The sequence below is a fragment of the Topomyia yanbarensis genome, chromosome 3 (genome assembly GCF_030247195.1).
Source record: "Topomyia yanbarensis strain Yona2022 chromosome 3, ASM3024719v1, whole genome shotgun sequence".
NCBI lineage: Eukaryota > Metazoa > Arthropoda > Insecta > Diptera > Culicidae > Topomyia > Topomyia yanbarensis.
Window position 1 is genome coordinate 34,048,279 of NC_080672.1, and position 16,315 is coordinate 34,064,593.

General features: G+C 34.9%; 1 protein-coding gene across 4 annotated transcripts in view; it reads right to left on the minus strand.

Moving 5' to 3' along the window:
- Positions 1-16,315, minus strand: part of LOC131688989 (nephrin) — an 837,157-nt gene that overhangs the window by 27,007 nt on the left and 793,835 nt on the right. For 3 of the 4 annotated variants that reach the window (XM_058973698.1, XM_058973697.1, XM_058973700.1), the window contains exons 18-19: positions 9,321-9,911; positions 8,828-9,019 (exon numbers count right to left, since the gene is read on the minus strand). In XM_058973698.1, the coding sequence (XP_058829681.1) occupies positions 8,828-9,019; positions 9,321-9,911 (783 nt within the window). The remainder of the gene's footprint in view (positions 1-8,827; positions 9,020-9,320; positions 9,912-16,315) is intronic. The other variant, XM_058973699.1, reaches the window with a different exon arrangement.

The window sequence follows — 16,315 nt, forward strand, 5'->3', positions numbered from 1 at the left end:
TATCATCGATTTATCGATTTATCATCAATTTATCGATTTATCATCGATTTATCGATTTATCGATTTATCATCGATTTATCGATTTATCATCGATTTATCGATTTATCATCGATTTATCGATTTATCGATTTATCATCGATTTATCGATTTATCGATTTATCATCGATTTATCGATTTATCATCGATTAATCAATTTATCATCGATTTATCGATTTATCATCGATTTATCGATTTATCATCGATTTATCGATTTATCATCGATTTATCGATTTATCGATTTGTCATCGATTTATCATCGATTTATCGATTTATCATCGATTTATCGATTTATCGATTTATCATCGATTTATCGATTTATCATCGATTTATCGATTTATCATCGATTTATCGATTTATCATCGATTTATCGATTTATCATCGATTTATCGATTTATCATCGATTTATCGATTTATCATCGATTTATCGATTTATCATCGATTTATCGATTTATCATCGATTTATCGATTTATCATCGATTTATCGATTTATCATCGATTTATCGATTTATCATCGATTTATCGATTTATCATCGATTTATCAATTTATCATAGATTTATCGATTTATCATCTTATCATCGATTTATCATCGATTTATCATCGATTTATCGATTTATCATCGATTTATCGATTTATCATCGATTTATCGATTTATCATCGATTTATCGATTTATCATCGATTTATCGATTTATCATCGATTTATCGATTTATCATCGATTTATCGATTTATCATCGATTTATCGATTTATCATCGATTTATCGATTTATCATCGATTTATCGATTTATCATCGATTTATCATCGAGTTATCGATTTATCATCGATTTATCGATTTATCATCGATTTATCGATTTATCATCGATTTATCGATTTATCATCGATTTATCGATTTATCATCGATTTATCGATTTATCATCGATTTATCGATTTATCATCGATTTATCGATTTATCATCGATTTATCGATTTATCGATTTATCATCGATTTATCGATTTATCATCGATTTATCGATCTATCATCGATTTATCGATTTATCATCGATTTATCGATTTATCATCGATTTATCGATTTATCATCGATTTATCGATTTATCATCGATTTATCGATTTATCATCGATTTATCGATTTATCATCGATTTATCATCGATTTATCGATTTATCATCGATTTATCGATTTATCATCGATTTATCGATTTATCATCGATTTATCGATTTATCATCGATTTATCATCGATTTATCATCGATTTATCATCGATTTATCATCGATTTATCATCGATTTATCATCGATTTATCGATTTATCGATTTATCATGGATTAATCGATTTATCATCGATTTATCGATTTATCATCGATTTATCGATTTATCATCGATTTATCGATTTATCATCGATTTATCGATTTATCATCGATTTATCGATTTATCATCGATTTATCATCGATTTATCGATTTATCATCGATTTATCGATTTATCGATTTATCATCAATTTATCGATTTATCATCGATTTATCGATTTATCATCGATTTATCGATTTATCATCGATTTATCGATTTATCATCGATTTATCGATTTATCATCGATTTATCGATTTATCATCGATTTATCGATTTATCATCGATTTATCGATTTATCATCGATTTATCGATTTGTCATCGATTTATCGATTTATCATCGATTTATCGATTTATTGATTTATCATCGATTTATCGATTTGTCATCGATTTATCATCGATTTATCGATTTATCATCGATTTATCTTCGATTTATCGATTTATCATCGATTTATCGATTTATCATCGATTTATCGATTTATCATCGATTTATCGATTTATCATCGATTTATCGATTTATCATCGATTTATCGATTTATCATCGATTTATCGATTTATCATCGATTTATCGATTTATCATCGATTTATCGATTTATCATCGATTTATCGATTTATCATCGATTTATCAATTTATCATCGATTTATCGATTTATCATCGATTTATCGATTTATCATCTTATCATCGATTTATCATCGATTTATCATCGCTTTATCGATTTATCGATTTATCATCGATTTATCGATTTATCATCGATTTATCGATTTATCATCGATTTATCGATTTATCATCGATTTATCGATTTATCATCGATTTATCGATTTATCATCGATTTATCGACTTATCATCGATTTATCGATTTATCATCGATTTATCGATTTATCATCGATTTATCGATTTATCATCGATTTATCGATTTATCATCGATTTATCGATTTATCGATTTATCATCGATTTATCGATTTATCATCGATTTATCGATTTATCATCGATTTATCGATTTATCATCGATTTATCGATTTATCATCGATTTATCGATTTATCATCGATTTATCGATTTATCATCGATTTATCGATTTATCATCGATTTATCGATTTATCATCGATTTATCGATTTATCATCGATTAATCAATTTATCATCGATTTATCGATTTATCATCGATTTATCGATTTATCATCGATTTATCGATTTATCATCGATTTATCGATTTATCATCGATTTATCGATTTATCATCGATTTATCGATTTATCATCGATTTATCGATTTATCATCGATTTATCGATTTATCATCGATTTATCGATTTATCATCGATTTATCGATTTATCATCGATTTATCGATTTATCATCGATTTATCAATTTATCATAGATTTATCGATTTATCATCTTATCATCGATTTATCATCGATTTATCATCGATTTATCGATTTATCATCGATTTATCGATTTATCATCGATTTATCGATTTATCATCGATTTATCGATTTATCGATTTATCATCGATTTATCGATTTATCATCGATTTATCGATTTATCATCGATTTATCGATTTATCATCGATTTATCGATTTATCATCGATTTATCGATTTTTCATCGATTTATCGATTTATCATCGATTTATCGATTTATCATCGATTTATCGATTTATCATCGATTTATCATCGAGTTATCGATTTATCATCGATTTATCGATTTATCATCGATTTATCGATTTATCATCGATTTATCGATTTATCATCGATTTATCGATTTATCATCGATTTATCGATTTATCATCGATTTATCGATTTATCATCGATTTATCGATTTATCATCGATTTATCGATTTATCATCGATTTATCGATTTATCATCGATTTATCGATTTATCATCGATTTATCGATTTATCATCGATTTATCGATTTATCATCGATTTATCGATTTATCATCGATTTATCGATTTATCATCGATTTATCGATTTATCATCGATTTATCGATCTATCATCGATTTATCGATTTATCATCGATTTATCGATTTATCATCGATTTATCGATTTATCATCGATTTATCATCGATTTATCGATTTATCATCGATTTATCGATTTATCATCGATTTATCATCGATTTATCATCGATTTATCATCGATTTATCGCTTTATCATCGATTTATCGATTTATCGATTTATCATGGATTAATCGATTTATCATCGATTTATCGATTTATCATCGATTTATCGATTTATCATCGATTTATCGATTTATCATCGATTTATCGATTTATCATCGATTTATCGATTTATCATCGATTTATCGATTTATCGATTTATCATCAATTTATCGATTTATCATCGATTTATCGATTTATCGATTTATCATCGATTTATCGATTTATCATCGATTTATCGATTTATCGATTTATCATCGATTTATCGATTTATCGATTTATCATCGATTTATCGATTTGTCATCGATTTATCATCGATTTATCGATTTATCATCGATTTATCGATTTATCATCGATTTATCGATTTGTCATCGATTTATCATCGATTTATCGATTTATCATCGATTTATCATCGATTTATCGATTTATCATCGATTTATCGATTTATCATCGATTTATCGATTTATCATCGATTTATCGATTTATCATCGATTTATCGATTTATCATCGATTTATCGATTTATCATCGATTTATCGATTTATCATCGATTTATCAATTTATCATCGATTTATCGATTTATCATCGATTTATCGATTTATCATCTTATCATCGATTTATCATCGATTTATCATCGCTTTATCGATTTATCATCGATTTATCGATTTATCATCGATTTATCGATTTATCATCGATTTATCGATTTATCATCGATTTATCATCGATTTATCGATTTATCATCGATTTATCGATTTATCATCGATTTATCGATTTATCATCGATTTATCATCGATTTATCGATTTTTCATCGATTTATCGATTTATCATCGATTTATCGATTTATCATCGAGTTATCGATTTATCATCGATTTATCGATTTATCATCGTTTTATCGATTTATCATCGATTTATCGATTTATCATCGATTTATCGATTTATCATCGATTTATCGATTTATCATCGATTTATCGATTTATCATCGATTTATCGATTTATCATCGATTTATCGATTTATCATCGATTTATCGCTTTATCATCGATTTATCGATTTATCATCGATTTATCGATTTATCATCGATTTATCGATTTATCATCGATTTATCGATTTGTCATCGATTTATCGATTTATCATCGATTTATCGATTTATCATCGATTTATCGATTTATCATCGATTTATCGATTTATCATCGATTTATCGATTTATCATCGATTTATCGATTTATCATCGATTTATCGATTTATCATCGATTTATCGATTTATCATCGATTTATCGATTTATCGATTTATCATCGATTTATCGATTTATCATCGATTTATCGATTTATCATCGATTTATGGATTTATCGATTTATCATCGATTTATCATCGATTTATCGATTTATCGTCGATTATCGATTTATCATCGATTTATCGATTTATCATCGATTTATCATCGATTTATCGATTTATCATCGATTTATCGATTTATCATCGATTTATCGATTTATCATCGATTTATCGATTTATCATCGATTTATCGATTTATCATCGATTTATCGATTTATCATCGATTTATCGATTTATCATCGATTTATCGATTTATCATCGATTTATCGATTTATCGATTTATCATCGATTTATCGATTTATCGATTTATCATCGATTTATCGATTTATCATCGATTTATCGATTTATCATCGATTTATCGATTTATCATCGATTTATCAATTTATCATCGATTTATCGATTTATCATCGATTTATCGATTTATCGATTTATCATCGATTTATCGATTTATCATCGATTTATCGATTTATCATCGATTTATCGATTTATCATCGATTTATCATCGATTTATCGATTTATCATCGATTTATCGATTTATCATCGATTTATCGATTTATCATCGATTTATCGATTTATCATCGATTTATCGATTTATCATCGAGTTATCGATTTATCATCGAGTTATCGATTTATCATCGATTTATCGATTTATCATCGATTTATCGATTTATCATCGATTTATCATCGATTTATCGATTTATCATCGATTTATCGTTTTATCATCGATTTATCGATCTATCATCGATTTATCGATTTATCATCGATGTATAGATTTATCATCGATTTGTCGATTTATCATCGATTTATCGATTTATCATCGATTTATCGATTTATCATCGATTTATCGATTTATCATCGATTTATCGATTTATCGATTTATCATCGATTTATCGATTTATCATCGATTTATCGATTTATCATCAATTTATCGATTTATCGATTTATCGATTTATCATCGATTTATCGATTTATCATCGAGTTATCGATTTATCATCGAGTTATCGATTTATCATCGATTTATCGATTTATCATCGATTTATCGATTTATCATCGATTTATCGATTTATCATCGATTTATCATCGATTTATCGATTTATCGATTTATCATTGATTTATCGATTTATCATCGATTTATCGATTTATCATCGGTTTATCGATTTATCATCGATTTATCGATTCATCATCGATTTATCGATTCATCATTGATTTATCGGTTCATCATCGATTTATCGATTCATCATCGATTTATCGATTCATTATCGATTTATCGATTCATCATCGATTTATCGATTCATCATCGATTTATCGATTTGTCATCGATTTATCGATTGTTCGATTGTACGATTGTTCGGTTGCTCGATTTTTCAGATTTTTCACTTTCTTTATTTTTCAGTTTTTTTGATTTCTTGGTTTTTTATTTATTGATTTTTGGGAGTTTCGGACTTTAAAAATTTCGAATTTTCGACTTTTTGAATCTTCGAATTTGTGAATTTTTGACTTATCGTTTTATCGACTTCTTCATTTTCATCAATTTATCGATTTATTATTTTTGTCTATTTATCTATATTTATCGATGTACCAATTGATCGATTTATATAAATTTATTGATTTTTATCAAGTTATCGATTTTATGGAGTAATCAATTTCATCTATAAATCGATTAATGGATTTTTATCGCTTTTTAAAGATCTTTATCGATTTTTATCGATTTACCGCTTTTTATAGATTTTTCTAGATTAACCGACTTTTACGATTTATCGCTTTTTGTCGTTTTTCATCGATTTTGTTCAATTTATCAAATTTTATCAATTCCTCGATTTTTCGATTATTTTATTTTATTTTCGATTTTTCGATTTTCCAATTTTTCAATGATTCGATTTTTTGATAAACGTTTTTTTAAACTTCTTTGCTTCTGAAATTTTTGATTTTTTTATTGTCAAATTTTTTAATTTTTTTTTGTCTTTTCGATTTGTCGAATTTTTTATGTTTTCGAAATTTTCTCGAATTTTCTATTTTAGATTCTTCAATGTTTTCATTTTTCGATTCTTCGATTTTATAGAGTTTAGAGTCTAGAGTCTTGAGTCTAGAGTTTAGAGTTTAGAGTTTAGAGTTTAGAGTTTAGAGTTTAGAGTTTAGAGTTTAGAGTTTAGAGTTTAGAGTTTAGAGTTTAGAGTTTAGAGTTTAGAGTTTAGAGTTTAGAGTTTCGAGTTTCGAGTTTCGAGTTTCGAGTTTCGAGTTTCGAGTTTCGAGTTTCGAGTTTCCAGCACTCAGTAGTAGAAAAATTAGACCGGCATATTTTGTTTTCAACTTCTTCATAAATGACGCGTTAACAATTGTTTAATAACGTAAAAAATTTATTTGAATATCCGGAGTGAGGATAATCGAGTCTCACCTGTATTTGAAACATCACCGCCTCCATGAAACAGACGAAGATTAATGGAGGCGCACTGCGCTTGGTAAAAATCACAAAAGTAGACTTTCTATCACAATCAACAAAGTTTCTTTTTAAAAATATGCATCACCGAACACAGTGACAAGGACAAGCAATTCTTCTATTTCTGGATTTAACCAAGAACAATCGAAAAGTAAACTCAACGGTGTAGTTTTTTTTCGCGTGCCAATTAACAAGCAGCGCAAGGAAAAGCGAAACAATTGACAGTACTGCTACCAATTCAAACAGACTAACGAAAGAAAAAAAAAATAGCGAACAAGTAATTTCCCGCTTCCACCAACAGCAGCGGGCACCGGGGAACAATCGGGCAGTCGGCAGACGATAAAATTTTTCATTAGTTTTTATCTACTCCCCATTTAAGGCGCAGGAGCAACTGAACACAAACGCATCAACTATTCAGCAGCAGAATTTTTCAAAAGCGACTCATTTTGTGTGTGCGCCAGCAAATTTTGCATTTTATTTCTTGCACCCGAGTTCTTCAATTTCGCCGAGTGGTGGTTAGTAAAAAAACCACCGCCACCTCCTCCGCCGAGCTGTATAGCAAACAGTTGGAAAATTGCTTTCGCCGGATTGTGTTCCGAGACTGGACAATTAAAAACCTCGAGCTGTATTATCCGCGGTGCTCCACGAGGGAAAACCTGACCGTGCCCGGATCCCGCACAGGATCCCGCAGCAGCCGCCGTCACGCTGAACGGTGATTTTGTTTTTCGTCTGTGGGACTGGTACGGTGTAGCCTCAACAACCGGAGTGTCACTGCAGACCTGCCCCTGAGCGTCAGTAAAGTGGTGTACAACACAATGGACCATTAAAAGGTAATTAGTGTAGCAACAGCAACAGCAGCACCCGTCGCCGCTGTCGAACCTCTGTAGTAACGGTTCTGGTTTGAAGGGCTAGTAAAAATGAAAATTACACGAGGAACGGCTATATTTTGGGAACAGGCGTAGTGTCCGGCTGCTTGGTTTGAGAGGTATGCATTTTTCTTCAGTTGTTTTTTTTAACAGGAGCAAATCGTGTGTGGGAGTAGCAGGTCCGATTTTTTTCCGAGGGGCTTTGTAGAATATGTTCCAACAAAATATAGCATATGCAAAACATTTCGAAACAAAACATCAATATGGTTAAAGGTTTTTTTTTCCAATCAGTGAGTCAGACCGGGTTCGATGATTCCAATAGATTTAGATCTAAAACGACCAACTCGTACATTTTTTATGCCCTCGCAATAATATCAAAGTCAACAAACAACTCTCGGAGCATGTCGAAACATCATATTCCGTTTGAAATTCTTTATTTTTACTGTATATTTATACAGACTGCAAACCCGGTCGTTCGGTTCGCCATGCTCGACGAGCACCAGCGTACATAAACAAAACCCCCATTGAACCATGCGACCGCATAGAAATGGATTCATTGACCTACCCCTCGGAGTCCTGATCGGACCTGCTACGCAGCAGCTTTCTGGTCATGGTACCAACAGCAAGTGGAAACACAAAAAAAAAACCGGAACAGAAGGAAAAACCAAAGCATAACAGCTTTTACCCCTTTTCACTCGCTTGTGGCTGGTTCGCCGGTGGATGCAGCATCCGATGAGCAGTATGTTGAGCAGCACCAGGCAGATACCGGCTGCGACGCCTATCAGCAGCAACAGCCCGGAGGCTCCAATGGACGATGGGGGCGGCCCAACCGGTGGCTTACTGCCCAGGGAAGAAGCCGGCTGGGACGGAGGGGTATCTGTTTGTTGTTGTTTTTGTTTGCAGAACGGTTTTATTTATCAGGAGAAAGGATTTTTTGTTCGGTCATTCGGTTTTTTTGCGCGGTTGGTCCATTTCGTTAAACGCAGATTAGGATTATGAGTGTAGGTAGTAGGCGGGTGGAAATATGAAGAAAAATGAGAGAATAATTTCAATTTTTAATTAAAATTTGTTTGGCCAGCTTCGATGCAAATCGGTTACCTGAAAACCATTTTCATCTCGTCAAAGTGGTCAAACAAAGCAGCTTACTAATCTATTTAAAACAAAAAGAGACAAATTACCTTTCGTTTGTGCCCGAGTCGTATCGGGCAGATATTTGCTGGAACCGAGCGCATTGGAGGCCATCACCGAGAACAGATACAGCGTGTTCATTCGCAGCCCAACGATGGTCAGTTTGTGCGAGTTCGGAAGACTGTCCTCGTACCGGTAGTGATCGCTGTTGGCCTCCCGATAGCGCACCCGATAGTTGGCCTTCATACCGCCATCGAAACCGGGCGTCCAGGCGAGCATCACCGTATCGTGCGTCACGTTGAGAATGTTCAAACTTAGCGGCGGATCGGGCGGTGAGGTTACATCTAACCGTACGTTCTCCTTGACGCTACCGAGCTCGTTCCGGGCGGTGCACTCGTACTGGCCGTAATCGCTGGAGGTGACACGTTCGATTAGCAGAATCGATTCGTATGTCAGCGAGTCAATTTGTTTGTTCTCGACGTAGTATTTGGCGGTTTGGTTCACGTTCAAACTTTGGCCCGCCCGGGACCAGTAGAACTTGGGACGGGGTGCGGACTGGGCCCGGCAGGGTAGACGGCCCCGTTCGCCACCGCTGGCTGCTGCGCGGAGCATGGGCGGGGATTTGTCGATCTCCGGGATGACTGTTGCGGGGGGGGGGGGGATGGAATACAATAAGATTAGTATTTAATGTATTGGAAATGTAATAAATGTTTATTTTATTTTGTGTGGATTTTCCCGGTATTTTCCATACTATGTGTAACTGTGTACAGTCTCAGAATTCGTGTTGATTTACGAACCATACCAGCAGCTTGTGGTAGAGAAATGTTTAGCTCGACGCTATGAGAGAAGGCAGCATTCAGCCTAATATCGTCAGTATTTGAACTAAATTACGAAAGTAAAGACTCGATAAGCGGAACTGTTTTGATTTACAAATTGGTATTTATCTTGTTTTACCCTTGAACTAATTAACTGTTGTTTTGAAACCAAAGTTAACGTTTTGTGCTTCATTTAAATTGAGTGAAATGTGGGTCATTGTGATATTTTAAATGACGCAGATTGGTTTTTTTCTCTCAAAGTTCAATTCTTCAGAAAAGATTGAATTTTTTTTGCTTTCACCTTCTCTGTTGCTGGAATACCATCTCGTGATGGAACAAAAGCTTTGATGAATAATAAATCTAATCTTTTATTGTAAGGACCAATTTCAAAATATTGGCCCACAATATTGGAACACAAGTTAAAAAATTTGATTGAATATAATCATAGCAACCTTGTATTGAATTTTGAAGTAAGTACAACTAGTATAGTAGAACCATTAAAAGTGACGTATGTCACGTTGTTATTCGGTTTGCTGATAAATCTTTATCTATACAAGAACGAACACCGACTTAATAGTTAGACCAGTTCCAGTTCCAGCTGTCTCCAAAATCTTTAATAGCTACTTGGCCTTTTTGATATAAATTTCATTTAGAAATGTTGCTATTACCGATGCGCTCGGAGATTTCATGAATGATACAAACAGTTCTCCAAACGAAATTCATTTTAATTTGCTTCATTAGTACACAAAAGTAGTAGTAATTGGAAATTGTGATTTTTGCACTCAACAATACATGAATATAATATTCGGGATATTGTTGAATAGAATACGTTTGTGAGAATCATAGGTGGTTCCCGAATTTAGCTCCGGTCAAGTATAAATGGAATTCATCGTTCTTCTATTGACCGTTGCAATCCATTTGCCATTCTTCTCACTCTCATTCCGGTGCGAAAAGAAACACATTTCCGAAAGTATCTGACATGCTCACGCAATTACACGCTGAAAGAAATTTGGGCGTTCGGCTGGTTCAATGAGAACTCGAACGATGGTGTTGGAATCACCAAAATGATGTTGTTCAAGTTTGTGGAATTTGAAAGTGGGATATCTTTGATGCAATGCAAAAGAGGTCGGATTGACAAGCGTAACACACACATTCTAAAAGTAAACAAAAACATCCGGCCGTAAGCAGTGCAACACCGCCAGTGATGCAAACATGGACGAGGACAACAAATAACTGGAGAAAGCATAATGATTAACCACCCCAGCACACCTAAGTTTTTTTGCTGCATATAAAATAAATTAGGCCTACGGCTTTGTTAACAGTATCAATAATAGCTATTTTAAATTTTTCATCAAGACTTGTATGCCGGAATGTTTGAATTTTTCGATTCCACGGCGTTTCAAAACGACATTTTCCATAGAGTTTCATGGTAAGTCTTCTCGAGGAAGTTTGAAAGTGTGAAACGACGCGTCTTCTGATAAAAGTTGGGAGTTTAATATCCCTAAAAGTAAGATACAAACGTGTTTTTTTTTCAGCAAAGTAAAAGAAAATGTTAATATCTGATTAATTGGATTCGTGGATCGTCGGATTCCTTAATCATTGGATTCTTAGAGGTTTCGTTGGATTGTTGGTTCAACGATTTCTTGGATCATTAGGTTCTAGGATCGTCGGTTACTTGGATCTTTGTTTACTTGGATCTGCGGATTCTTGGATCGTCGGACTCATGGATCATCCGATTTTTGGATCATCGCATTCTTGGATCCTGGGATTCTTGGATTTTTGGGTTCTAAAATCGTCAGATTCTTAGATCGGCAGTTTCATGAATAGTTCAATTCTTGCATTGTCGGATCGTCGAGTTCTTGGATCGATGGATTCTTGGATCGTCGGATTCTTGGATTCTCAGATTCTTGAATCGTCGAATGTTTGAATCATCGGCTTCTTAGAGCATTCTTAAATCGTTGGATTCTAGGATCAACGATTCCTTGGATCATTAGGTTCTTAGATCGTCAGTTACTTTAATCTTCGGATTCTTGAATCGTCCGATTTTTGGATCTTTGGATTGTTGGGTCGTCGTCATTTTGGATCGTTGAATTCTTGGATGATTGGGGCGTCGGATTTCTAAATCGTCCGAATCTCTGAGCTTCTGATTCTTGGATCTTTGGGTTCTGAAATCGTCAGATTCTTAGATCGTCAGTTTCCTGAATCGTCGGGTTCATGCATCGTTGGATCGTCGAGTTCTTGGATCGATGGATTCTTATATCATCGAATTCTTGGATTCTCAGATTCTTGAATCATTGGATTCTTGTATCGTCGGATTTTTGGATTGTCGGATTCTTGGTTCCTCGGCCTCTGGAATCGTCAGATTCTTAATTCGTTATATTTCTGAATCGTCCAGTCCTTGGGTTCTTTTGGGTGAATTATTGGATCGTCAGATTCTAGGAGCGTTCGATTCTTGGATCTTCACATACTTGGATTGTATGATTTTTGGATTTTCAGATACTTGGATCGTCGGATTCTTGAGACGTCGGATTTTTGGATTGTTGAATTCCTCGATGGACGGATCGTTGGATTCTTGAATCTTCTTGGATTATTGGATTCTTGTATAGTCGTTTATATTATTGGATTCTTTGACATTCGGTTTCTTCAATCGACGGATTCTTTGATCTTTTGGATCTGGAATCGTCGGATTCATGAACGATTCTTGAACAGTCTTGCATTTTTGGATCGTTAGATTCTTACACCGTTTCTTTCTTGGATCATAGAATTCTTGAATCCTTGAATGATCAGTTTCTGGCATAATCGGATTCTGGAATCATCGTATTCTTGAATCGTCGGATTCTGGAATCATCGGATTTCTACACGTCGACTTCTGAATCTTGGAACATCGAATTCTTGGAGTGTCGAAGTTTTTTGGATCGATGAATTATTTGATCATCTATACACTGCATATGATCGCAAATCAGTCCCATAAAGATAGGAAACCCCATAGAAAACGGGGAAAAAGGAATCGTGGGTAGTACATACAGCGAAGACCCGTTTTTATCAGCCCCCTTGGCTAATATTTGGGTTGACAAAATGGGAACAACAAAAAAAACATTTGCTTATTTCTTTTCAATAAACCGAAGTTATAATAATGTTCTTCTTCAATTCCAAGACATAATCTTATAGCCCTGTCTCGTTGATAAAATTAGGTAAAAAACCGATAAAATTGGGGGCTGATAAAAACGGGTCTTCCATGTATTTCGTCGAATGTTTGCATCGTCGGGTCCTGGGATTTGTGGGGATTCCTGAATCGTCGAATTCTGAGATTTTGAGATTCTGGTAACAAGGGACTCTCAGATTCTGGTATTTTGGTATTCTAGGATTCCTGGATTCAGATATTTTAGAATTTCGGGATTGCTGGATTTTGTAATTCTGGGACTCCGGAATTGTGGGATTCTGGAATTCTGGCATTCTGGCATAGTGGCAATCTGGGATTCTGAGATCCTAGGAATCTGGGAATCTGTGATCCTGTGATATTGGAGTCTTGAGATACTGGGATTCTGCGACTGAGGGATTTTGGGATTCTGAAAATCTGGGAATCTCTAATGCCTGGAATCCCGTATTTTAGAATTCCTGAATTTTGAGATTCTGTGATTCTGGAATTCTGAGATTCCGACTATTCCGGGATTCTGGGACTCCAAGATTGTGGCATACTGGTAGTTTGGCATTCTAGGACTCAGAGTTCTAGAATTTTTGAATACTGGAACTCTGGGATTCTTCGAGTCTATGATTCTGAATTCTTGGATACTGGATTCTGTTAATCTGTAATCCTGGCATCCATGGATTCTACAAGTGAGGGATTCGGGGATTCTGGTAATCTGAGATTCTTCTTCGAGATTCTGAGATTCTAGTGCTCTGGTATTATGGGAATCTGGTATTCTGAGTTTTTGGGATTCTGATATACTGGGATCCTGCGATTCCGGTTATTCCGGGATTCTGGCATTCTGGGATTCCAAAATTCTGACATACTGGTAACTTGGCATTTTAGGACTCAGAGTTATAGAATTTTTGAATACTCCAATCCTGGGATTCCTCGAGTCTATGATTCTGAATTCCGGAATAGTGGATTCTGGTAATCTGCAATCCTGTCTTCCTTGGATTGTGCGAGTGAAGGATTCGGGAATTCTGGTATTCTGAGATTCTGAGAAACTGGAAATCTGCGATTCCTGCATTCTAGAATTCCGGGATTCCCGAATTTTAAGGATCTGGGATTCTGGTGCTCTGGGATTATGCGAATCTGGTACATTGAGTATTTCAAATTCTGGGATTTTGAGATCCTGGAATTCTGAGATTCTAAGGTTCTGGTTTTCCAGGATTCTGGGATTCCGGCATTTCGGGATTCCAACATTCTGGCATTCTGAGATTCTTGCATTCTAGGATTCTGAGATTATGAAGTTCTAGAACTTTTGGATACTGAAATTCTGGAATTCTTCGAGTCTATGATTCTGGGATACTGGGATTTGGTGACTCGCGGATTCGTAGACTCGGGTATTTGGGGTTGCAGGGATTTGGGTATTCGGGGATTCGAGGATTGGAGGTTTGTGGGATTCGGAATTTAGTGGATTTGTGGTTGCAGGGATTTGGGAATTCGGGGATTCTGAGATTCTGAGCTTATGAGCTTCTGGGAATCTGGGATTCTAAGATTTTGGGGTTAATGCGATTCTTAAAGTCATGGCTTCACGGACTCACTTTTGGATTCTTGGATTGTTGAATTTTTGGGTTCTTGTATTTTAGAATTAGTTGATTCTGCACACAGAAAAAAACTTTGATTAAAATAAATGTTCTGCTCTTATCAAAAACCAAAAACGAAATTCGAGAATTTCGCAATTCAAGAATCCGATGATCCAAGAATTTTACGATTCGACGATCCAATAATTTTATGACTGGGACTGGAGTTTTTGGACTATCAGATACTTAGACAATCGAGTTCTTGCATTCATTAGTTCCTGGATTCTGGGATGCTGGGCTTCCTGGTTTTGCAAACTTGAGGATTCTGGGATGTTGGAATTACAAAGTTCTGAGATTCTTAGATACTCGGATTTTGGGATTCTGGGATTTTAGGATTTATGAAATTCTGGGATTCTAGCAATCTGGGGTATTGCTATTCCGAGCTTCAGGGATTGTGGAATTCTGGAATTCTCTTGCTGTTCTGGGATTCTGGAATTTTTGGAGTCAGGTATTCTGAAATTGTGAGAGTTTGAGTGAACTGGGATTTCTAAGGTTCTTCGGTACTGAGATTCGGAGATTCTTAGATTCTGGGATTCTGGAATCCTGGGATTTTTGGGATCCTGGGATGTTTCTGGAACGATTTAGGGATGATTCTCGGATGATTCAGGGATAATTCTGGGATTTTGGGTCTCTGGACTTCTCTTGCGGTTGTGGGATTTTAGGGGTATTCCGTAATAAAGGGTTCAGTGATTTTAGGATTTTTGAGATTCAGGAATACTGAGATTCAAAGCTTTTGAGATTCTGGGATTATGGAATTCTAGAGTCCTGGGATTAGAAGATTGTGGAACACTAAATTTCTGGGATGATTCTGGGATCATTCTGGGATTCTGGAATTCTCTTGCGGGTCTATGATTCTGAGATTCTGGGATTTTGAGGGTCTTCTATTCTGAAATTATGGGATTCAGGGATCCTTGGATTTATCCTTATCCAGTATTCCTCCAGGATTCTAGAATTTCATAATCCCTCTGGGATTATGAAATTCTAGGATCCTGGGGGATACTGATACTGGGACTCTGGGATTCTGGGATCATTACGCGATGATTCTGGGAATTGTCTTGCTGTTCTGGGATTTTGAAGGTCGTGCATTCCGAAATTGTGAGATTTTTGCGAATCTGGAATACTGAGATTCAGAGCTCCCTCGATTCTAAGATTTTAGAATTGGAAAATCCTGGAATTCTGCGATTCTGGGACTCTGGGATTGTGTGATGTTCTTTGGACGATTTTGGGATGATTTCATAATGATTGTGGGATGATTCTGGCGTGTATCTGGGACGATTCTAGGATTTTAAGATGCTTGGGTTCTGAAATTCTCTTGCGGTTCTGGGATTCTGAAATTTTAGGTGTCGGTATTCTGAAATAGTAGGATTCTGGGATTTCTGAATATCTGCGATACTGAGATTTAGAGCATCTGAGATTCTGGGATTCTGGTATCCTAGGATTCTGAGATTGTAGGAATCTGG